The 26,499-nt window shown below is 42.2% G+C and overlaps 1 protein-coding gene across 1 annotated transcript; it reads right to left on the bottom strand.

Annotated features, from left to right (window-relative positions):
• Positions 1 to 597: 597 nt before the first annotated feature.
• On the bottom strand, positions 598 to 16,645 carry LOC145410541 (urocanate hydratase-like). Its single transcript, XM_080280658.1, has 14 exons — positions 16,599 to 16,645; positions 15,200 to 15,353; positions 14,631 to 14,821; positions 12,918 to 12,984; positions 8,286 to 8,429; positions 7,814 to 7,924; positions 6,480 to 6,653; positions 5,740 to 5,969; positions 5,162 to 5,277; positions 4,711 to 4,886; positions 2,269 to 2,368; positions 1,517 to 1,598; positions 996 to 1,106; positions 598 to 727 (listed from the first exon to the last, which is right to left on the bottom strand). Exons 1-14 carry the CDS (start codon positions 16,628 to 16,630, stop codon positions 598 to 600), a joined length of 1,818 nt encoding a protein of 605 aa, XP_080136784.1. The 5' UTR covers positions 16,631 to 16,645.
• Positions 16,646 to 26,499: the final 9,854 nt, after the last annotated feature.

Consider the following 26,499-nt stretch of genomic DNA (forward strand, 5'->3'; position numbering starts at 1 on the left):
TCCTTAACTTAGCCTAAAACTAACATCTCTCCATTTTTCACTGCTGAGTTGTATTGGAGGTTTCGTAGCATCTCTTCCTATAAGCGATTAATTTTGCTTAATATACCGGAACATTCACCTGTATGCTATTTTCATCGCTTTAATACTGACACACTTTGTAATGATAACATACTTAAACCTAGCGTAAAACTGTCACCTTTTCATCTTAAACGGTGAGTTAAAACAAAACAGATTAACACCAGAATATGCAAGTCCCCAAACAAGGTCTATGGTAAGGATGCATAGCGTGTTCTTTGCGTCCGTGCGTGTGTGTGTGTGTGTGTGTGTGTGTGTGTGTGTGTGTGTGTGTGTGTGTGTGTGTGTGTGTGTGTGTGTGTGTGTGTGTGTGTGTGTGTGTGTGTCGTTGGGCCACGTGAAAAGCTGCAAAAGGTACTAAAATCTTGGCCAAGTTAAGGTGAAATGAGTACCGGTATTGTACTGTCTGGCACTGCTCTCCTTACACTCCATGTGGGAAAAATCACGAAAAATAATAAAAAAAATGACAGTTATGAAAAGCAGTTGATAGTGAGACTATGAGTTCTTGTTCATCGTAATAAATCACAAGTGATCTAGGGCGCGTGAGACGAGGACAGGGTCGGCGTGGTGAGGCAGCGTCACCTTGAGCCGCTGGTCCACGGTCATCGAGCGTTTGATGGTTGCCTGGGCGTTCTCGTTACCACTCCACGCTCTGATCATACAGGGGACTTGGATAAATTAAATAATCCTTATCACAAATGGAACCTGGATATATACTACCTATCATCTATGACCTATTCATATATGATTATCATCATAATCTACACCCTATACCCCACCAAAAACTGAGTAGGTAAGATTCAGTAACAGAGGAAGAAAAGCACAGAAGTAGGTGAGTTACCTGAAAATAAAAAGCGATCCCCATCATACTGGGAGATGAATCTTTAGACCAGATCAATGACTGAATAACTGTACAGTACCTGCGGGCAACTCCATTGGCCACGTCCCAGTTAAGCATGAGCGAGGCGCGGTAGTCTGCATCTTCAGTCCCATCCAAAACAAGGCCAAACCCTCCGTTTATCACCTCACCCCTGCAAATATATATATATATATTTTGTATTAACTTTAACTTGGCCTAAAATTTCCATCCCTCCATCTTCAATGCAGAGTTGTATGAACAGACTGACACTTGATTATGATACTAGTCACAAAGAAATGCCATGGAAAGTATGTAGATCGGTAGCAGTTTCTTTTTCTGCCACAAAGCTACGCGAAATAAGTTGCAAAAGGACGAAAATTTGGATCAAGTTAGAGTAAAAAACAGTATAGCAGCACGCACGACTGTATACAGCAGGAATGAGGGGGAAAATACAATATATAACCTAATGCAAGGATTTAAAAGAAACCTGTATATAACCCCATGATCTCAAAAACTCAGACAGAATAAAATAGCACGTAGGCAGCAAGAATGAAATAAGCATGAGGTCCTCTCGTCACCCACCAGCCAACACCACCACCGTTGTGAAGAGCCACCCATGTCGCCCCTCTGAAGGAGTCCCCCACGAAGTTCTGCACAGCCATGTCTGAAAAAATATAAATACATAAATGAATAAGTAAATAGGTACATGAGAACAAAAGTAGAAAACTGTCAAAACTGGGGAAACTGCAACAACCTAAGTTTAATGAGATATGGAAACTGCAACCAAACACGTCAAAATATAGGGATGGATATAACAGCTATCAGCCACTCTGCTTTACACAGTACTTATATTATGTTTATGCCTAAATACTATATAATGTTTGTGCAACATCTGCGAAGAATGGGTAATTTCCACAAGAGTATCGTAGTTAGCCTTAGACAATGAACCCTAAACTGGCTGACATAAAAGGAACAAGGAAACCTGATGCTGATGGGAATGATCATTCAATAAAATGTTTCTAATCCACAAAGAACCAGTATGCACATTAAATCTGAAAATATAAAGTACAATATCAATGATGAACTTGGTATCTACTGTTCCTTAAAGTCTCCAATTATACACATCATCTTTACTTGCATGGGGTGGGAGAGCAATTGTACGGTTCTTCAAGCTCGTTTGGGGACGAGAACCTAAAACAAAACGAATACTTGTGCATTCTGTTCACAAATCCCACTCACTCCCCTCCAGCGGCATGGCAATTACAAGGCTGCTGGAGACATAAGTACAGGGTATTTGGATGGTCACATCCGTACCTATTAATGAACAACTGTACCTGCAGTAAAGGCTGATCCGTCATACACATTGGAGGTTTCTCTGAAGGGGGAGTCAGTGCCACTCACGTCATGGTGGTCTCGACTGATCACCACTGGACCCTGTAGTGCAAATGAGTGGGATAAGAAACTTCGTAGTACCTCTTACTCAGTTATTTATTTTGCGTATTATACCTTGACATTCTTTTGTAAGTCATTTTAGTCTCTTTAACATTGACTATTTGCATTCTCGTGCGTCAGGGAGACTCCTGAACACCACTTTCTTACTTGTTTATTTCTGTATCTATTTAGCTGATTTATTCCTGCATGCAATGTGTGTCAATATAAAAAATATAAATAAAACACACAAGAGAATAATCGGCTCTAATATACAAAATAAATTGGAATGGAAATGTGCTACAGCCTCCAAACTGCTGACACAAATATGATCAGGACATGGAAAGCACCCAACTATTCCCCCACATTACGGAAGTTCAACCATCACTTAGCATTTCAGGTCTGTTGAGTGTTGTAGGTAAGGTGTATGGTAGAGTGTTAATTATGAGAGTTAGAGAGGGTACAGAGGGAGTGATTAGTGATGAGCAGTGTGGCTTTAGGAGAGGGAGGGGATGCGTTGATCAGGTGTTTGCTGTGAGACAAGTGTGTGAAAAGTATTTAGCGAAAGGCAAGGATGTGTTTTGGGCATTTATGGATTTAGAGAAAGCGTATGATAGAATTGATAGGGAGGCTTTGTGGACTGTTTTAAGATTGTATGGACTTGATGGTAGGTTACTAAAAGGGGTGAAAAGTTTTTATGTAAATAGTAGAGCGTGTGTAAGAGTGGGAAATGCTGTGAGTGATTGGTTTCCCGTGAGAGTGGGGCTGCGACAGGGATGTGTGATGTCGCCTTGGTTGTTTAATATTTACATGGATGGTGTTGTAAGGGAGGTGAATGCAAGAGTTTTAGGTGGTCTGAGTCTGGTAAATGTTGATGGAGGAGAGTGGAATCTGAAGCAGCTGCTGTTTGCAGATGATACTGCACTGGTGACTGATTCAGAGGAGAGATTGAGACAGTTGGTAGAGGAGTTTGGAAGGGTGTGTGAAAGGAGGAAATTGAAAGTAAATGAGAATAAGAGTAAAGTGATGAAGTGTACGAGGTTGATAGATGGTAGGGGGATGAATATAGTTTTAAATGGTGAGTTGCTTGAGGAGGTAGATTGTTTTAAATATCTAGGGTCACATGTTGCTGTGGATGGAAGAATAGATGCAGAAGTGAAGTTTAGAATAAATGAAGTAGGAAAGGTGCTGGGAGGAATGAAAAAAGTGTTTAAATGTCGTTCGCTTAGAATGGATGTAAAGAGAAGGCTGTATGAGGGTGTTGTGGTACCGACTGCATTATATGGGGCTGAAACATGGAATATGGGTGTAGCAGAGAGGAAAAGTTTGAATGTAATGGAGATGAGATGTCTGAGGAGTATGTGTGGAGTGACGCGTATGGATCGGGTGCGAAATGATGAAGTGCGAAGGAGAACTGGAGTTGTTCGGGAGATGGCTGGTAGAGTTGAGCAGAGGGTGTTGCAATGGTTTGGACATATGGAGAGAATGGATAATGAGCGATTGGTGAAAAAGATAACTAGATCTGATGTGAGAGGTGTAAGGCTGAGAGGAAGACCACGAATAGGATGGATGGACAGTGTGAAGAGAGCGCTGGATGCGAGAGGGATGTCTGTTGAGCAAGGAAGAGTGGCTGTGCGTGACAGAAATAAATGGAGAGAAATTGTGAATGAATAAGTGATGACGCAGCCCTGAGGGGATATTCTCCCGCATTTGGTCTGATCAGCTAGTCAAGTCAGGTGCGGGTAAGGGGATGGGTCTGTTATGATGTGGCAGGGGTAAACCAGTTCTGCTGTCGGGCCCTGCTGCGGATGTCACTGATTGCATTGCCCAGTTGACCCTTGTGCGGTGTGGTGCGGTGAGGATCTGTCCGTTCTCCCCTTTGGGGCTAAGATGCAAATGAATGTGTTTGAATGGATGAGTAAATGGAGAGTGAGTCGTCCTGTCTCGGCTACCTCCCTTTCCTTGGGGGAAGCAGCCTAGGTATATAGATAGATAGATAGATTTCACTTCTACGTATAAACAAACTGGGACAAAGGAGACTCTGCCCAAAATCCCGTGGTAGTCCCGGGGAACAACCGAATGTGCTTCTGATTACACCATTGCACCACAAATATATGGTAACTTGCCATTTCATATAAACCTGTGACTCCAACATTTCCATATCTTTCTATTTTCTGCCTATTTATCTGTCTACTCATCTCCATTGTTACTGACCAACATATTATTATTATTATTTTTTAATCTAGTACAACTATTTCCATCTGCATTTAATTCAGAAGTCGTCCAAAATACTGCGCTAGTTATTATGAAAACTCTCTCTCTTTCTCTTTCTCTCTCTCTCTCATTACCTTAAGCATTGAAGTACGAACAGCCTGGTTGAATGCGAGAGCCAGCCTAACCCTGCCCTCCTGATCAGAATATAGGATCCTTGCTTGGCTCCCCACCACCATCTTGTGTTCCCCTGCCTGTTTGATCCATCGAAGGTTGTCCTGGTATTGCTGGCGGATGCGTTCGGGGATGCCCTCTGCAAATCACTAAGTATTAGACATATTGTACATGAGTATTTTTTGTGATTCTGTCTGTCAGTCTGTCTGTCTCACACACACACACACACACACACACACACGCACACACACGCAGCCTACTTAAGCAGTCATATAGCGCACTCTCTCTCTCTCTCTCTCTCTCTCCCTTTTCCTCCCATCCTCTTTCTCTTTACCCTTCTCCACTCCTCCCTCCTTCTTCCCCTCTCATTTTATCCACCCCTCCTCTCTCTCTCTCTCTCTCTGCGACACTCACCCTGGCAGATGGCTTCAAGGATTTCACAGGCAATATGGTCGGTTGTTTTCATATCCTCAGGGTCCCCAGACGTGCATACCCACCGGAATGGACCAAAACCAAGCGAGAAGATGTCCCTGCAGAATAATGTAAATATAAGGTGAGTAATAATGATGATGATGATGATGAAGATAAAAGTACTGATGATAATGGTGATGATGATGCTAATAATGACATAAATAATAATGTGATAAAATAATAATGATGATTACAGTAATGATGATGATGGTGGAAACATCAACAACAACAGTAATAATAATAATATATACTAATAATAATAATAATTAAGGCACTCCAATTGGATTGAACCAGTGCAGGTTTATATCCAAGGGATGGTTGGGGTTTATTGTTCACGTAATGCCACTCAGGGATGAGTGAGGCCGGTCACTCTCAACCTAAATGTCAGGATCAACTCGCCTTGCCCCGGGCTCCTACGGTCCTCATGGCGCAACATAGGATCAGATGATGGATGGATGGATGGATAATAATAACCATGACAGTGACGAAAATACTGTTGTTGTGTCTGGCCATGTCCTCACCCCATAATGTCCTGCACATAGCTGGGGTATCTGAACTTGATATCCTCTTCTCTGTCTGCCCCTGTCTGCCCACTGACATCCGCCCCTGCTCGCCTTGCCTCCAGCAGAAAGGCGTTCCCGTAGTCCCAGAAATAAAGGCCAGCATCGGCGAGGCGGTTGATGGCAGTGACCTGACGACGCAGTGACTCCTCCACTAAGGGCTTCATCTTACTGGGGTCCTTGGCCAGAAGCTGAAGGTGCGGGGAGAGGATGAGTGTGATTTTAAGATGGGATATAATCTCTTACTGGGTCCTTGGCCAAAAGCTGAAGGTGAACATATGCAGAGATGGGCACCTATTCCTTTACAGAACTTAAGGAAATTGTCAACAGTTGGTAGCATACACTAGAAATTAAGGAGCAGTATGCCAAGGAAATCACGAAGAGGTGCTACAACATATTAACTTTAACTGGGGCTAAACCTTCTCTCCATCTTCACTGCTAACCTATAAGATGCATCAACACTAGACTTTGGTGCTAGTCACGAAGAAGCGTTATGTAAAGGTTGCAGTGCCGTAATACCGGTACTGCCCTATTCCATCACTGAGCTATGGGACTGGCTATAAGCAACAACAGGAGGTAAATCTCCACAAAGCTATGATGGACGACCTACAGCAATCCTCCTAAGCTTACATATAATCAAACAAATAAATAAACATAAATAAGTAAAAACAAAAACAATGGTTATGAGTATGGCAAGTAACCTCCTGGGCCTGTGTGTATGTCAGGGTGACGGGCGTGTACCCTCCACTGAAGGGGTTGTGGCAGGAGGTCTGGTCGGAACCCAACTCCACCAAAAGTTCCCCTGTGATCTCATACTCCTCCACCAGACGCTCCCACACCATCACCACGTTGCCAAGGTACCCGATTGACACAGCCTAGAGGTGAAGACATAAGAGTATTAACGGTACAAGAATCGAGGTCATCATCATCATCATCATCATCACCACCACTATCATCATTATCACTGTAACTCTAATCCTCCACCTTAGACCTGGGGTGAGGTGACAACATATCAAAACAAGTACTGTATACTTGGAAGCAAAAATCCCCATCTCCCATCCCACCCCCTCACCCCTCACCCTTCCCCATAAATTAAAGCCACAAGATAAAAAAACAACTTTCCACTATCTCTCCATCACCTCAGTCTTAATTCAGACTCTTAAAATACTTCTCTCTCAGACTGAATTGCCGTTTATTTATTTTCGGCAGAGGGGGGGGAGGGGGTTGTGACTACTGCTTCCGAGTGTACAAAATCAACTACTACTACTACAACTACTACTACCACCACTAATTTACCATAACCATCACACGAAACTTCTTAGTGTACATAGTCTGGGTTTTGGCTGTGACTCTTGCTGATGTGCATGCCAATATCACCATTATGCCACCACCCCCACACTACCACCACATTACCTACTTATAAACAAGAAGCGGTGCCAAGGCACGGCAAACCCGGCCCCGGCAGCCATTTTAATGCTGACGTATAAATACAACAGGATATCTAGTAAAAAATGTCACAAATCAAATTTGGAGTAAATCGGGTGAAAACTGACGATTTTATGCTCATTTGAAATTTTAGGCCCGACCCACCTGACACTGACCCCCCCCCCTGATGTAATGAGGCAATTTATAGGATGTAGATTTGAAAGATACACCTTTAGGTTTTGGTTTCATGTCGATATGACGAATTTGAAAGGAGTTATGGCGAAAAAATGATTTTTTTTTTTTCATTTTTTTTTGGGCCTACAGCCTGGGCCTTGGGCCCAATTTGGCCCAAAATTTAATCAGGTGATAAGAAGGTCATAGCTCATCATCCTTGTAATTTCAGTCAAATCGCACCAGTAGTCTTCGCGTAAAGTTGTTAACAGACAAGCAGACAAACCGAGTGAAAACAATACCCGTCCCTATGCCCCTCCGGGACGGGGACGAGTAATAACTACCACACAAAGAACATCACCATACAAACCCCCATCACACACACACACACACACACACACACACACACACACACACACACACACACACACACACACACCTCCTTCTTGGCCTTCGCAGATCGTATCCTTGCTATGAGGGCGTCCAAGTCAGACGTGTACTCCTGAAGCCAACCCTGGGCATGACGCTTCTTCAGGGCCTCTTCGCTCACCTGGGAAGGAGAGGAGGGGGATGAAAATTAAGGTAAGATACAGTGGTGTAGAGATGAAGGGATAATGTGGAGACGGAAGTAATATGGAATGGAAAGGGAATGGATAAAGGGAGAGATGAAGGGATAATGTGCAGAGAGAGGGAAGAAATATAGTTTGGAATGTAAAGGGAGACCCGTCGAGTTATGGAAGGAGGGAAGCGGGTTAAAACGCACGTGAAATGTGGCGGAGAAATGGAAGGATATTTAGTGATGGATGTCCTTTAGCATTAAAAACAACAGTTAGCTAATACATTTTCATAGTTAACTGAATATTGTATGTAGTAAACCGCTTCAAATACAAAATAATCTTCAAGAGAATTACCTCGGCCACCACTCCAACGCAGCCACATATGACCGCTGCTTTTGCCTGTGCGCCACTCATGCCCCCGAGACCGGAGGAAAGGAACACACACCCTGCCAAGCTCTCTCGCCCTAAATATTTTCGGCCGGCATTGAGAATCGTCAGCTGGAAAAGAATTTATTGGATTAAGAGAGAGAGAGAGAGAGAGAGAGAGAGAGAGATCCTGCCACCCCATCCCACTCCATGCCTGTGGACTCCCCCTTCCTCCATCCCTTCTCTCCCTTTATTTGACAGCGAGCATCTGAAGCTAGAATACTATTCTACTCGTAATGCAATATCTGCTCTGCCTAAGCACTTAGAACAGATACTTGGGAGTTACTCAAGTTCCATGATTAGTGTCGTGTCACTCAGTGGTCAAGTGTCAGGTGTCAGTGCTAGTGTCAAGTGGGACTCAGCTGTTTGCCTGTGACTGATCGGTCTGCCCAGCCAGAAAGACTGGGGTTAATCAGCAACAATTAGTACCGTACAATGTCAAGTGTTGTTCAGTAAGACAGCGTCGTCATTTAGCAGTACATCCTGTCATTCGGCTGTAGGCTACAATATCGAGCCACGTTGTCAAATTCTGCTCAGAAATGCAGCTTCAAATACTACTTAAAGCTAGTACACTAATGTCAACTGTCGCTTCTGCAGAGCAACATAACAGTAGACCAGTGCCAACTGTCACTGACTTGAGAGTGTCAAAATCATTCAGCAGGCCAGTGTTGATCTCCTCTCTCCTGTCTTTAACAAGTGTCAAATATTACTCAACAGGCCTGTTTAACCTGTCATGTCAATAACAGGACTGTCAGATATCACTACTAAACAGTAAATGAAGCTGACAAATGGTTTCTGTCTTGTTCATTGTTTGTCGGAATGTGGATGCATGCAGTTACAAGCAAACTGATGGCTTTTAAAAGAAGATAACTCATTATGTAATGAATACGTAAATGGTAAAGCAAAACTCGTGAAAGATAATAAAGACAGTACCATGGTGCAGCGATATACAAGAGAAAGTAAATTGACTGAAAGAATGGAAGCGTAGGATGCTATAAAGACCTTGATATTGAGCAGAAAATAATAGGCTGCATGAGAATTGCATAAAGGAATGTTAGCTGTTGGTACCCATATCATGGTATGAGAGTCATTGATATGGCATGTAATCACCGTCATGAGAGACTGCAGTGGGAAAGAAGCTGTTAATATACACATGTCAGCTTAGCTGGTCAGTCATGTCACTCGTAAGTTACGATAATATCGTGTCAGCGTAAAATGCCGTGTCAGTCTCGGTGTCAATTGTCACTGGAGAGTGTCAAGTCACTCAATAGTAAGAAAAGATGTTATCAACCCATGATTTTTTTTTTTTTTTTGGGGGGGGGTGAACAAAACAGAACAAATTGGATGACCGAAAATAAAAGCCATTGCTAGAACTAAACAAACAAGGGAGAAGGGCTGGCTAGAACCTACAAATCTACTAACTTCACCTCAGTTTTGAGTTAATTTCCCTACATGTCTCATTACTTGCAATTAAAAAGTAAGTGATGGAGAACTTATCTAAAACCAACGCTTCTAAGTCTAAAGATGTTAATATGAGTTGCAGAGGTACGCTGATTATCGGGATATTTGCCCGTCTAATCATTAAGTACTGTATTTATGGTGACCATTCCCCGATTCCTTAATAATTATATATCCATCACTAGCCAGTATCTGCCACACTCGTAGGTTCTGGGAGGGTGGAAAAAAAAAAAAAAAAAAAAAAAACACACATTGGGAACATTGCAACCGGTATATTTTTAGTAACCTAGTTCAACTGCAGCATGGGAAACGCATTATATATTTACACTGACCTAAATTAGTTATACTGTAAAAACTGGGCAAATAAAGGCCAAATTAGAAACAAAGTGGAAGTAATTATTGTGATATCAAACTCTGAGGGTGAACAAGAGGAGGGTTTGACACACTTACTGCCCTTGGAGGTGTGTCTGAATGAAGGTGAGAGGGAGCTGGGCCTCCGAGATCTAATGCAGAGGTTTGACAATGACCAATACTACCTAACTGGCCCTGATGGTGCATTAGGCTTCCTAGTGTGATTCTACTCAGCTGTAACATCCTACTTTTCCACATTAACAATACCCAGCAACAAGCAGTCCACCTAGCCAACTGCAGGCAGCTAACTGCTCGAAGAAGCTATCTTGTAGTCTCCAGAAATTTGAGGAACATCCTCGAGAGTACAGTAGAGTTGTGGGTTATTTAATTTTCTTCATTCATGCAGCACCAAACCAAATCAAGGGTTCTGGGGGTAATGGTCTTAAACTCTCTAAACCAATCAGTCAAGCCTGATGTGTATATGTATGTATGTACTGTAGGTATGTATGGAAAAAATATACCAATATTGCTAAGGAACTGCTCAGTACAAAATGCAATACTATAAACATTAATCTACCTAGTCACACACAGACTAGATTATTTAGTGAACAGGGTAAATGGAACTCAGTAATGAAGCTTATTAGCTGTATGTAACAAACTACAACAGCACAGCAGTACTCAAACACAGGTACGGCCATACTGTAATGCCATAAAAATAACAGGACAAAGCACACTTACCCAGTCAACCAGAATGGTTGGCTAGCCAGATTACAGTGCTACCTGAGTGCTCAGCTGCAATAAATCATTGTTGCTATACATTCATGTTAGTCAAAACACATGGGCAGTAAACTCTATATAGAAATGCTTAGTACCATGACAAAAACATACTGTAACATAGACTCCCAAACAGAAAATATACTTACGCAGAAACTTTTGTTCAACAATAATTTGTACCTGAATGATACTTTCAAAGGTGTAAAAAAAAAAAAAAAAAAAAAAAAAAACTTTCCCCCTTACGGGACTATGGTGTCTGGCAATGGATGGAATAGTCCTTCCCGACAGCCTTTGCTCTTTATAATAAAAATGTTATATTTGACCATGTGTATTTACACCTTGGGAAAAAAATATCATCTAATGCCTTTAACCCGCCCCATCCCGACCACCCTTCCACCACTGACTCCCCCCAATCCCGACCATTTTGGAAAAAAAAAAAAAAAAGGCTCAAACCTCTGCTTTTGGTGAGAAACATCGAAAAATCATAGAGAAATCGCTCACCTGAGGTTTAAAATAATACAGGTAGCAGTACCTCCTCACCTTACTGTGTTTTCTATCAGGCTGGCTCCAAAGAAAACGAGTTCTATGGGAGGGTAACCATTCCACATCACTCATAAACGGTATTTATTTATTTATTTGGTACGAATGTATATGAAGTATGAGAGTATATTGGTTTTCACACAGTAATATAGGCAATATAAGCATTGTTTCAATCACCAAACACATCAACATACCTGACCTTTTTTGGCGACATTACCTGATCATCATTTCTGACTGTTTCTTCCTCTAATGCTATGTAAAGTTTGTCCTCCACAGTGTCATCGATTGGGGAATCACTCTGGCCCTGAATTTCGTACTGTGGCACGACATGTCTTTACTGGCCAGGTCACTGGTAACAGGTGAATTGCAGAGACAATGGTGTGCAGGGGGGGGGGGAGGTCATGCTGGGTAAGGCATTGTCCCTGCCTGGCATCTTGTAAAGGAAGGTGTCCCGTGTGTACGTACCAAAAATCACTCGCGAAAATTGAAAATTGTGCAAATTAGGGACCTTGCAATTGATTCGCTTGTACGTCAATGGGATTGGCATTAACAAAACGTGTGGATGTTCATTCACGTCAACGGGACGCGGCGGGTTAAAAGGAATATGTTATTAACAATGCTCCAGCAGTTGGGTTATGTGTGGGTTAGCTTTTAAGACTGTGATCTTTGGCAGAAATATGAACAGGCAAGACTGTAGACTCAAGAGTTCAAGGGTGTGCATGTCAGATGGGGACATGGTACAGTAATAGGAGTGTTAAATGTGAAAAAATACAGAACACTTACATATTAAGACATTATGAACATCACTGTATTTTTGTAGGATTATTAATTTCTTTATTTACTTATTTTATGGATCTTCAGTCCATTCCCTCAGGCCCAATAGACTTTCCAGGCATCATGAACAAATGGTACCGTTGTATTTTCATGTGTTCTTCAGACAGATTTATTGAGTTTCACCTCTCACATGCCACACAGTGTTTACAGAGATCATGCAAATTCATTATGTATAAGTCAGGTGATGGTAAAAGTCAGCTGATTATTTTCTGGTTAGAACATTGAAGGGATATATCTCAGGTATGTGAAAGTGGTCAACAGGGAGGAATATGTCCCTTCAAGGTGTAAGTGCAAAAAAGCTAGGCGACCATACACATTTTTTTTCTTTTTCTTTTTTCCTTTCTGGCTACCAGGGACAATCTGATCCTCATTATGAATGACATCTTGTAATGAAGGAGTTAATGAAAGCTATAAATAACCCCTACTGTTTTAAAAGTATCTTGAATTAAAATGGTTTCATGACAGCAATAATATTAAAAAATGTCATTTGACTGAAAAAGTTCAAAACCTATGGGTATACACTGTACTAGGCTATAACAGAGATGCCTCCAGACACAATCGTAACTCATACACAATAATTTGGAAGGTAAAGTGTTTACATACCGTAGTGCCATGAACGATTCCCTGGGGCCCAATGTAGCAGAAGCTGCCAGCTGTCATTTGGCCATACCTGGTGGCAGGAATTCAGGAGAATGTTGAATCACTACTATTTACCTTCTTTTTGTTCACCAATTAAGCTACCTACTCACTAGCGTTAAACTGTCTAACTTGAGATAACATACAGTACAGTACTTATTAACACCTGTGTACCTTCTATCTATTCAACCTTTTTCTGTCCAATGTCTTGTTCCTGAACCTCCATTTTTTCTATACCTAGCCACAGAACTACCTCTCTAACCGAAGAATGTAATTAGAGGAAACTTAAGCTCTTTGTATATATTACCAAGTTGAAAAAACCCTACGTCACAGTGTGCTTCTTCTGAAAGTTTGGTACATGGATGAAACCGTGGTATTAAATGTCAGCAAATGTGCTAGGTTAGAGGTTATAAAAATTACTAAGATGTAGGATGGAGCCCACATAACATAGGATACATATAGGAACTTGGGTTCAGAAGGAGGGACTACTGGAGAGAGATTTGGCAGTTAAACAAGTTAAGAGACATATACAAAGGGTTTGAACATCCGTAAAGAAAGCTGACAGAATGGGTGCTAAAAAGTTTTGGAAAAATATTAAGGACTCTGTTCGAAGAGGAGGATGGTAGGTGGCCTGGAACGAGTGGAAAAGTACAGTGGGGAAAAAAAAGTGTGAAAATGAACAGCATAAGAGCACAGTATTCTTCAGGCAATTTTGCTACGCCATTCCCTACTGCAGGGTTCCAAGGAGGAAGCAGCCTCAGAGATGATGCTGATAATAAAAGCATCCTCCTTGCTATCAGTTGTTTTTGCTATAGAACCCCTTCATGAGCTGCTCTGACTGAGCAGGTTTGTGTTCTGGAGACAACTAATTCCACCGGGGCTAACAGAAGTTCAGTACACTTGAAGGGTGTTGCTGTCTCAGTCATATGACCACTGGACAGTACAAGGTTTAAGTGTAGCGTGGGTTGCAGTTTTATGTAATGGGCAGGTGTTATCTGTATCATCCACTCTCTTTTGTTATGACATGGATGATATCAATGTATATATAAAACCAAAGGATTACTTTTTAACCCTCTAAAATTAATATGGTTCTCTTTATTAAACATAATCAACTAACAATAACCAGACGAAATCCTAAAGAGTCCAAGCATTCATTAAGAGACGGAGATAGGATTTACCCCTTTTATGGCAAGGTGCTGCCCCCAGCTGAATAAAGTTGCCTGAGGGTAACCAGAATAAAATCTCAAAATGTCCGTTATCCTCTGGGGCATAAACTAACCTGAAGCTTGAATAACCCATAAACATAACTTATCCTACATAATTTGCTCTCACGTGCTAAACTCTGAACCCAGTCAAATGTAAAATATATTAATAAATACAGCCTGACTAATATACTGCCATCACCCTTCCATGCATCAGTATCAGCATAAAATATAATGCACAAACCATCCATTATTCCTCCACTGTAATCCAGTCCCTCACATCACAACACATTTACTTCAAACACCTCACTGTCAAAGAGGACAGTCCTTCCATATACAGTAATCTTAACAACAGAGATCTGGGAGTGCTTGACTGAAGTGGTTGGTTTCCTGCAGTCCACCTGGTTCATATTCAGATAAGAGTGGGGCTTCAAAAACAAAATTAAATATTTGATAAAACAGGTATTTCTGCACTCACATGGTCACCCCAAGAGCAAACATATCATCATAGTTTGCCTTGGTGGAGTAATTTGGGATGGTCATGCCATTGGTGATAACGAGGCGGGGAGCACCGGGATGGGATGGGAAGAGGCCCAGGGGGTGGCCTGAATACAGCACTAAAGTTTGGTCGTCACTCATGGTTGACAGGTAGTAAAGCACCAGCCAGAACTGCAGCACGAAATTGGAAAAATTTTCATTATCATTACAGAAAAATCCATCAACTGTGACTGGCCCCCAGCAGGAAGCGTTATTCCCACAAATACTGTATGATGATGTTTATGACTTATTCCTGTAACCACCAGACGAGTTTATTCAACAAGGGAGAGACATCTGGTAGTGAGTGGTTAAAGGCAATCTCCATTAGATTCTTAAGAACAGGAGGTCCCCCTAAAGCTGGATATGATACTGTAGTTTGGTTGTGGGAAGGATAAAAATAAAAGACCACTGGATGGAAGGGGTAAAGACATAATTTGACATGCTGGTTCAGTTACAGGAGAGGACTACAATCCTAACAAGTCAGTAACCGTCCCTCCCACTCTCTCTCACCTGCGCCCAGTTTGAGAAGACCTGTCCATTGCCACCATAAGTGACCAGTTCATGCGGGAACTGGGCAACGCGAGGGTCAAGATTGTTCATTATCATGTGCATCACCGCAGCCGCCTTCCGACTCACTGCAGGGTATTGGTCCACAGGGTAGGCTCTGGGAGTTGGGGGTGGGGGAATCAATATTTAGCCTACTAGTGTTACAGAAGAAAAAAATTATAACACTGACAAACACAAAATAAAGAAGCAAAAACGTACATACAGTACTAATGACTAAGCCAACTGCAGCACACAAGATGTGCAGCCAACTATTGTTCGTTCACCTTATTTTGGAACAGATTTTTTGTGATTTATACACCTTATTTCAAATAGCTCAACACAAGAACTGGACAATACTAAGGTTCTACAGTCTTTCCATAGCACTGTTTGCGGCTAGCACCATATATAGTGTTTATCTAATGTTACAACTCAGCATTCAAGATGGAGATGGTAATTTTACATCTAGAGTGAACCAAGTATTGCTGAGCTTTGGCCACACACAGGTAACATCAGTGAGGTCCAAAACAGGTTTAAAAATAGTCCAAATTAATGACTGAAAGCTCCTTGAAAGGAATCAAACTAGGTGACTGAGAGATGCTTTGTGTGAGTGGGAGGGGGAAGAAAACGGGCACTGGAAAATACCATGATGGGAATATGAATGACGATCTACAAAGAACTTCTAGAGCTTTAGTAGTTGTAAAAGTAGCTTTAAAAATGGGTAACAAAATAAAGCCCCAGGGGCAAAAATAATGTGGTTATCTTATAACTAATATGGAGTCTGAATGTGATGTAGAAAATTACCAAATATAAGATACAACACTGCTTAGTAGAAAATAAAAGAGGCCCTCAGGATGTCCTAGAAATATTTAAACGCTCTTCAGTAACCAATATAGTTGTATGCTATTATTAACCAAAAATGAGGAAAAAAAAGGAACAACTTGCAAGTGCAATGCACATGTGATAGTTATTCATCTGAACAACCTGGCAAGGACTGAATTTCCTTCCCTCCACATACTGTAATTCACAGTACACATTACTCTGGCTGGCTGGCCAAGGAATACCCCTCACACCCAACTCACACAACTAAACCCCTTAAATAAACTTTTGAAAAATATGGACTGAGCTGATGGCCATAACTGACAGGAGACATGAACTCCATATTTTAGCTCAACAACCATTAACGGTCTTACTCTTACGTCTGTGGATGATCCACTGTGAGAAATGGATTAGTTGAGTGGGAGGGAGACAGAGGATTCAAGATTTCAAGCTCTATCCCATGTCTCTCTCCCATTCAACTCGTGGTCTTGCAGCTATGGTAATTTCCCTCTCAGCCCTAAGAAAGCACAGGGTTATAGGAACGAACCTCACGGTAATATTAGGCAGGAAACGGTACATGTAGATGTGGCCGTAGAGGTGCAGCTCCCGGGCAAACTCTGGGGCAAGCTCACTGTGGCAGGATGTGGGGAAATAACGCAAGGCATTGCTCACTGCGAGCTGCAAGAGTAGCAACAGTAAGGCTAAGCAGAAAGCTGCATCGCTGTAACCCACAGAAGTTCTCACCCACACCCACTCACACCAGCAAGCATATGGTTTGAACAAGGCCTAAAGGATCACATTCATCACAAAGTGTGTCTGTAATTAAAACAGAGAGTGCAAAGGTGAGGACAAGCTCCCAGATTCTAACGATACATAATTTCTGAAGCAAGTGATGATGATTCAACATGTCTGACCTTTCTGTATCATTGCTGATCACACTCTGTTGGTGGAAGGTGGTGGCGAACATCATCCACTCACTTGATACAGTAATGCCTACTTCTCCTTTATCCTTTATCTTCTACCGTTCTTTTTCTGTGCCTGCCCTCCCCTCTTCCTATTTTTCCCATTCTTCCTCTCACTTATTACTCCTCTTTCCATTTCAGGTGGCTCTGCACTGAATGACATGCTCAATGGTTTCCTGTAACCCTGGTAACCATTTAAAATGTTCCGTGTTAATCATATAACCAGATAACAGGGTGATGTGGAGTCTACTATGGTGACCTGTTAACTGGGTAAAGACACAAATGTGGCATCCAACTAGGAATCAAACCTCCACACTCTTCCCCGTAACTTGTTGTGGTGAGGCACTGTCTGCCGCAAGGAAATACCAGTTCACTGCACGGGATGGCCCTGCAGGGACTGTTGCTTGCCTGCGATTGATGGGTGTGCTCTGCCAGCAGGGTTGAGGTTGATCAATAGCAACAACAACAATAGTACAATATGGTGGACATGCAATATTTCAACTCAACATTAGTGAAGAGAGAGAGACAGAGACTAGTCAAACCCTTCAATCTGATAACATACTTTTTATTATATATTTATCTTATGGAATACGCCCTGTAATGAGTGTTAATGGGCGATGTATGCTGTAAAACCTCCAGTCCGAAAAGGCTCTACAAAGGTGAATATAACTATGGTGATCCCAATAATATGCAGAATGTCACAATGTGTGTGTGTGTGTGTGTGTGTGTGTGTGTGTGTGTGTGTGTGTGTGTGTGTGTGTGTGTGTAACCTTATAGGAGTGATAGGCCTACAAACCGAACGTCACCCTCCATCTTCAGTCATGTTCCTCTCTCTCTCTCTCTCTCTCTGAGTTGGGCTTTGTGTGCCACTAAACAGGTTAGTGTGGTGTTTTTCAAATGAACTATTAAGTAGGCTGACGGGGCAGGGTCTCTCTCTCTCATCTACAGAACACATCAAATTGCTTCCATTTGTCAGGGTCAGCATCTTACCTGTACCATTCTCCTTATCAAGCGCTCTCCACTTTTCAGTAAAACATTTTTCTACGTACTTTAATGGTGCCAGAGGAAAAAGGAGAAAAAAATACGGCGCACGTATTTCTTGAATGTTTTAAAGATCCAAGGAAAAGTTATTATTATTATTATCATTATCATTATTATTATTATTATTATTATTATTATTATTACTGCCTTATGCTAAATAATAGGTCTTCTGCTTAATAATAAAAGCTTCAAGCTCAGTTTATGAGATAGAGATTAAAATGCGTTTCCTTAAAATGTCTATAGGGTAATTCGTAGACTGCGCCCTCCTATCTTGCGTGGATGGCTCAGTCTGCGGGTGAGGGAGATCGGTACCAATATGTAATTCCTTAATGTGAAGAAACAGATACCGTACTACAAAGCATGAAAAGGGTTATGGGAAGATGAAAATGTTGACGAATAGACACTGCTAACGCTAAATGAGCCGTTCCTGCTGCACACTAAATTCTCTTGCTACATGCAGGGGGTGAGGAATACATCGACTACCCAGGATTAATATCTATCTATCTCTATCCAGCACTCTATCTACCTACCTACCTATCTATCCATCTATCTATATCTGCCCTACCTATCCATCCATCTATCTACTTACTTTCCTATCTATCTATCCATCTCTATATCTGACCTACCTATCTATACCTATCCATCTATCTACTTACTTTCATATCTATCTATCCATCTATCTATGTATCTGCTGACCTGCCTAAATATACCTATCCATAAATCTATCTATGTACTCTCCTGTCCATCTATATATCTACAGACCTACCTATCTATCTATACCTATCCATCCACCCATCTGTCCATCAATTCATCTATCTATCTATCTCTCCATCTATCAATCAACTCACCTGCTGCTGTTCCTGGGTAAGGGCGTGTGACCTGACGGGTGCGTGCGCGACAGAGGGGTCCCGGGTGGTTGGGGGTGGGGGTGGAAGTGGGTGGAGGGGGAGGCCAGCACACAGCTCATTCAGATTCAGTTCACGCCTACCCTCCACTCGGCCCCCTATTACCAAACCAGCAGGGGAGGTCACCGTTACTACGCTCATCCTTTTTGCTCAGTGGTAGGCCTGGAAAAGTAAGGGAAGAGATGATATATAAGGACCGAAGAAGATGAAGATGAAAAAGAAAAGGGAGGAGGAGGAGGAGGAGGAGGAGGAGGAGGAGGAGGAGGGGGGGTTGCATTTACTCATTTAGCCTATAGTAAAATTTTCCTACCACCCAACAACCTTCTGAAGCCTTAGGGAATTCCAGTAAAGAGGTTCATGAAAGCAATATGTAACATCTACAATTCTCAAATCTATACTAGCTATCTATCTATTGCCAGACGCCTTAATCCCGTAAGGGGTGGCCACAAACAAATAGCCTCCATGTCGCCCTGTCCAACGCCATTTCACTGCCTTGCTCCCAGCTCACACCTCTCTCATATACCTCTCCACTCAATCCCTCCATCTTATCCTCGGCCTTCTCCTCCTTCTCCCCCCACCCTCCACATCACTAACATTCACTCTCCTCGTTAGTCTCTCGCTCTCCATCCTCTCCACATGGCCAAACCACCTCAGTGTATTTCTCCTAATGCTTTCTATCACATCCACATCCACACCACAACGCTCCTTCACTTCCTCATTTGTCAGTATGTCTGTCCATGTAACTCCACATGCTCCTCTCAAATAACTCATTTCCACTGCTCTCACTCTTGACTTGTGTCCTTCCAACAAGGTCTAAGCTTCACTTCCACACGTTAGAGTTGATATCACAATACAGTCATGCAGTGACTTTTTTACTTCCATGCTCACTTCCCTGTTCCTTATCACTGTTTTTAAAGAACCTGTAACCCTTCTTCCCTGTTGTACCCTTTCAAGCACTTCACCCTCTAAACTTCCATCCTTACTCATTACACTACCCAAGTACGGTACTTAAACGCACTCACATTATCATTTCCTCCTCATCCAGCCTTACTGTACATTCAGTGACTTCATTTCTCTCAGACTTTATGCTTTACTCTTCCCTACATTCACCTTTAGATTCCGTTTCTTACACACACCCTCAAACTCATTCACCAAGCCTTGCAGTTTCCCTTCGTCTTCACTTAACAATACAGTACCATCTGCAAACAACAGTACAGTGAGTTTCCAGACACTGCCCTCTCATTTTTAGGGTCGCTCCATCATCCACTGCCCTACCTTGTATCTCTTTCATAACCCCATCCATATACAGATTGAACAACCATTGGGACATGAGATATCTATTTCAATCCAACATTCAAAAAGAAAAAAATCACTCAGTTCACACTCGACAAGCACTTCAGCCTTAGTACCCTCATACATAGTCTTCACGATATTCAACAACTTCCCATTTACTCCACATATTCTTAACTTCCCACATTCCTGATCTATCCACCCTGTCATATGCTTTCTCCAAATCCATGAAAGCCGCATACAACTTCTTTCCCTTCTCGAGAATTTCTTCCACTAGAGACCTAAGAATGAATATCTGATCTACACAGCCTCTTGCCTTCCCAAAGGTCTGTTCCATGTTCAGTAAAATAATCTGGTGACTGAATGCATTACACACAAACTACGCCTTCGGACTGAAGCGACTATCGGCAATGCCTTTTTGCATGCAGAACTATGAACTGTTTTTACTCTAACCTGGCCCAGATTTTTTCGTCCTTTTGGAACTTACTTCACGTAGCTCAGCGGCAGAAAAAAAAAAAAAATTACTACGGCTCTACATCCCTTCCATAGCACTTTTTCGCGACTAAGGCCATATTCTAGTGTTAATCTACTGCTATGGTTCAAGATTTCAGGACGGAGACGGTATCAGTTTTATGCCAAATCAGGGTAAAAACAGCATATATACCAGCAATGCCCAGCGAAATGGGACATAAATCCATTTACTTGTCAAGCCTTCGAAATATTCCACCAGAAAAGGCTGAAATGTTATAAAAAAAAAATCTATATGAACTGGAGTAACTGGTGATACAAGAGAGGTATGATGACAAAATAACACAACGGCATATTTCTTTTACACGCATTACATCATGTTTTCATTGTCATCATAATAAATCAACCTTAGTTAAGATATTTTTGTCTCTCCCTTCCTCCCACCCTCTCTCTCTCTCTCTCTCTCTCTCTCTATCTCTATCTCAGACTGTACTAATTATTCAATGACCTTGACTATAATGGCGCAGCTCATCCAAAAACATCATTATAAAACATCTCATTAACGTTAAGGCCTCTCAGACTTCTCCACCCTCTACAGCAGGAAGACCCCCTTTTGTGCTAGCTACATTCTTTCCTTCACCAGGCGATATTACTCATCATAGGAAATCCGTATAATGACGTCTTTAGGCTACTTATTACTGTCTTATTATCTGCAGGCGATTTTCTTCAGTACAGGAGAGACATCTAGCAATAAAAAATTTAGCCCTTTCCTAATGATGGCAATTTGTTTCAAAAGCCCCACTCTCAAACGTCTTTTCTTTTAATTCGTTCACACTACCACCAGAGGATTTTATTAAACGCAGGAAGACCCTCATGTACTTACCGTACTGAATAAGTTACCGTTATTTAAATTTAGTTCTGAAATTCAACCTGTTATCACAATGTTTAGTGAGGTATTGTAGGGAAAAAAAGGGGAGAGGGATGAATGTCTAAATACTGCATTGTTAGTACTAATAAAGTCTTATGACCAATCACCTGTTATGCCTAATGCTGCTCAGTACAGTTTAGTCTGTAATTAGATTAGGCTACAGCCAAAAACTTTATACTACGTGAATGAGATGACAGGTGGTATGAGCTGGAGGGAGGGCAACCTGATAGCGGCAGACAGAGCGACATGAAGGCGATTTTCCGTGGCCACCCCCTCCTAGATTAAGGACTCTGAGTCTAGTAAAAACATACAGACAACCCACAACAGCTACGGTAATCATGGGTTGATGGACAGTCATCCTCAGTGTTTAAGAGTGTGCTCAACCCTTTCAATTCGATGACAATTTTTCTTGTTACCATTTAACTACTTCATTCACCTCAGGAAAGCTTGTCCATACTGAAGAGGTTAAATAAGGCTGTTACTAACACCTTTACTTATAAGTCTTTCAAGATTACTATTAAAAAAAAAAAAAAAAAAAAGTCATCGGACGGGAGTTAAAGGGACTAGATTACTTCCATCCAATGTAAAAAATTCTTATTTAAACTTTTACATCTGTAAGTACTGAACCCTTGTTTTGTGCTCCTGTGGATGCAGCCTACTGCCTAAGACTGGTTATAGTGCTTCATCGTGTACTTTATTAAGACTACCATATAAGCTTAACCTCACGGCACACAGTATCAGTGGTAACCTTCCAAGTAATGGAAGAATAGCACTACTGGTTAATCCTGGATCATAGTATGAGACGTTCATTAGTAAGTCATCTCTGCCACGGCAAAGAAGCCTGATAGTACCCTGACGAACTGTTGTGCACGATTTTATGACTCAAAAGAATTTCACTTGGAACGTGATTTTAGAAAGCAAATAAGCATCATTTAACCGCATTTTCACCAGGAACTGTAACATGATTCTAGAATGATCCATGACCATTACTGTATTTACCCATGACTCTGTCCTCCCTACTTCATCAATATGTTTTCCAAGTACCTAACTCGCACCGCTATTACCTGCGTCATAACAAGGTCTAATGAGACTTTCAGTAGACATTGTGTCACAAGACGTTAGGTATTGGCACTTTGTTTCATTCTTTTGTTCATTTCTATTTCATACCGTAACATTTGTTCTTTAACCTAATAATCTAATATTTCTAATTCTATTTAAAAGCAGTAGGCATAACAGAAACTGCCAAGAATTTTTAAATCTGTATACGGTATGACTCGAACATTCAAGTAATCAAAACTCTCACAAAGCTTTACATCAAAAATCAGTCCAAAACTCTCAGGCAATACTACGGACGCTGAGCTCTAGGCCATATAGTTAACTTAAGTCAGGACAGCATTAAACTGAGGGGGCCCCCCCCACACAAAAGGGGATCCCACAAGACAGAGGATAGCCAACTGATCTTAGGAATTTCATACTCCTAAAATTGAAAGAGCGGCAGACACTGTTATGTTTACTGTACAAGCTTGCTGATGTACCTTATAACTTAAAAAGGCAGCGGGTGTCTGTGAAGAAAATGGTGTACAAATTAACGAAAATTCCTTCCTGAACCTGTCCTAAAATACTCCAGATTCATCACTGGACGGTGCAGAGCCGTGGACCCAAACGCGAAGAGATTTCCGCATACCCCAGAATCCCCCAGCCTTTTGCCTCATATCTTCGCTGCTTTACCTACTAGGGGGGCCTCCAGAAGATGCTGTAGCCCAAGGCCCACACAACTCTTAATTTGCCTCTTCAAAAGCTACTCACACACGACTGTCTACGAAGCTGTGAGATCGTGAAAAGGAAAAGCGAAATGCATTCTGGTTACTACCTAAATTTGTTCATAATCCATTCGCAAGGCCAAACGGCTGACTACGACGCAAAATGTGGATATAGGAGAAAAGACGTACCGCATTCTGGGTAACTATACACATCCAAAAGATATACTCACACGTCTAGCTTCAGTGAAGACTCTAGGGATAATGTGAAGAAAATACGTCTTCTGGGTACAAACGGTGACAAGTCCACTTTTTAGGGGCAGCTGGGGAATTCTATTATCATTCTTAACCAGCTTTCGCCTTTACTGTTCATGCCTTACAGCCCGAGTTCGAATATCACCACAGCACTTCAAGTATCACCCAAAACAGCTCTTGTGTTGTTGTACATAGGGGTGATAGTCCTGTTATTTCTACCCTCACTCGGAACCAACCAATCATGTGCTCTCTGATCCACACCCAAGAGCACTCAAACCTGATTGGATGAAAAATTATCACACACACACACACACACACACACACACACACACACACACACACACACACACCAAGATTATATTAAGACGCCATTGTAAAGTAAGCTCATTAATAGACTGGTTTGGAAGCTAGAATGGCATAATCAGACCTTGGCCCACTCCAAATAAGAAACTTCATTTGAATTGACGTGTTAACAACCAGTCCAGATCAACAACGCTTCCTAAGGGCAACCCAGACTGATACGGTACATCAACTTGGGATACAGCATGACATACCTGGGTATTAAACACTACATCCTTTCACCTTAAATGTGCCCAGATTTTTGTCTCTTTGCAGCTTATTTCAAGTAGCCTGCAGAATACGACACTTAAGGCCCTCCATTCTTTTCATAGCACTTCGTGACTAGCATCATATTCTGTTTTTAATCTCGTTACTACTCCACTACTCTGTATTCAAGACGAACAGGTGGAAATTTTAGGCCAAGTAAAAACGGTATAGTTCATTCGTATACTGAATTTAGTGAGAGAGAGAGAGAGAGAGAGAGAGAGAGAGAGAGAGAGAGAGAGAGAGAGAGAGAGAGAGAGAGAGAGAGAGAGAGAGAGAATTAAATAGTTTGTCATATTCACATCTCTCCAGCAATACATTAATATGCAGGAGCTATGTGTAACCGTGTCATGATCGGAGCAACGTTAAAATTCCAGCTTACACACGATTCTGTTTACCTGAAAGTGAGTCATAGGAGCTTGAGTGCTAATAATGTCTGCTAAACCCCTCAGTGGTCTGGACAGCTCTAGAATTCTATCCCAGCTAACACCAGACGATTTTATGTAGCTGAAAGGGAGTCATCATGGGGGTCACAGGAATCTGAATGGTTTTCTTGGAGACGACGCTGTTCGTCTCGGCAAGTTAAGTATTGCTACCTTCCATTACGTCAGTGAAAATACCGTATAAACAACCTACATATCTAAATCAACGCATACACACCCATGAACACATGAACTTCACACACACACACACACACACACACACACACACACACACACACACACACACACACACAACCTGCTAAAGCGTCAGTAGTAGTAGTAGTAGTTGTTGTTCCCTAGGCAGTCTGGCCGAACAGCCCCGAGTCCCTTAGGAAGGCCATGGCCGAGACAGGGCTTTCCCACAGAGCTCTCAAAGAGTGTATGTTGTGTTGTTGGCGTAGGTGATAGTGTGCAATGCAGTCTTCCATAATGTGCTTAATAGTATGCGGTGCTGTGCTGCATCCTGGACAGGCATCAGCAACGGAGTCATCCAGCCTCTTTTGGTAGCTTAAGAGGGCTGGATGGTGCCCACATCTCAGCCTGGCCAGGTGGACCCTGTCCTCATGAGGGAGATAGGATTCAGAAGGGTGGATGTCAGGAGGCCGTGCATGCAGCTGTGTGTTGTCTTTAAGTGACTGAATGGAGCGGTGAGTGATCTGAGTGTGGATATGCTTCTGGAAGCTGGCCTGAGGAGGGCGAGAGGGGAGAGATGACAGTATTTGTGTATGGTATCGTGTGCTGGGTGTTGTTTTGATGTTCCTTGCTGTGGGTGGATGTGCTGCCATGTAATATAGTGGATGTTGTGGGTTTGTGGAGGCTGCAGCAAGAAACTGGGTGCCTCTCATGTCTAGGTGATCCTTGACTTTGGGGACTTTGGTTTCTTGATTTAGGTGGTCTGTGAGTGTAGTAGCTGTGCAGCCTGTGATTATTTTTAGGGCCTTGTTCTGTATGGTCTGTAGAGTGTTGTAGTGTGTTTTGGTGAGGTTAGAAGCCCAGGCAGGGCTTGCATAATTCATCACTGAACGTATGTATTGTTTGTATACTGTGGTGGTGGTTTCTTTGTTGTGTCCGAATGTTGTATGGGCAAGTGACCTCAAAGCATTGAGTCTTGGTGTTATTTTTAATGTTTGTGATGTGTTGTTTAAATGACATTGATGTATTGTATGTTACACCAAGGATTTTGTGTGTGTGTGTGTGTGTGTGTGTGTGTGTGTGTGTGTGTGTGTGTGTGTGTGTGTTTGGTCGGGGAGTGTTGTTTATGGTGAGGTGTGGGATGTGACTGTGTCCTGCTGTCCAGTTTGTGAGAAGGGTCACTGTAGATTTGGCTGGGGCTATTTTGAGCCTGTTTGTGGTGAACCATTCGTGTAGTGTTGAGGTAAGGTTGAATGATGTGTGCTGTTGTGTTTGCGTTTTGATGCGTACATGTAAGTGTTATATCATCTGCATAGGAAGCTTCCCTACCTCCATGGAGGTAAGGGTTGAGGTGGATTAGGATGGGATGGAATGGGAGGAGTTGGGGGACTGGATGGTGTGGGAAGGATCGGTGGGTTTGGCTGTGGAGGTGTGAAAGAAATAAGAGTAGGATTGGTAGGGGGGTTGGTGGGTGAGGGGAAGGAGCACAAGGAGCAGATCCAGGTGTCTGTGTAATGTTTTCTGGATGCAAGTGTTGTGCAGGTGTAATGGGTCCAGTTCTTGCAGGAATTGCACTGAACTGAACCCTTTGTCTGTCGGCTCGACGTGATAGGTTTTGAGCATGT

The sequence above is a fragment of the Coenobita brevimanus genome, chromosome 86, assembly GCF_032717465.1.
Source record: "Coenobita brevimanus isolate Jiangsu-jjx chromosome 86, ASM3271746v2, whole genome shotgun sequence".
Taxonomy (NCBI): Eukaryota; Metazoa; Arthropoda; class Malacostraca; order Decapoda; family Coenobitidae; genus Coenobita; species Coenobita brevimanus.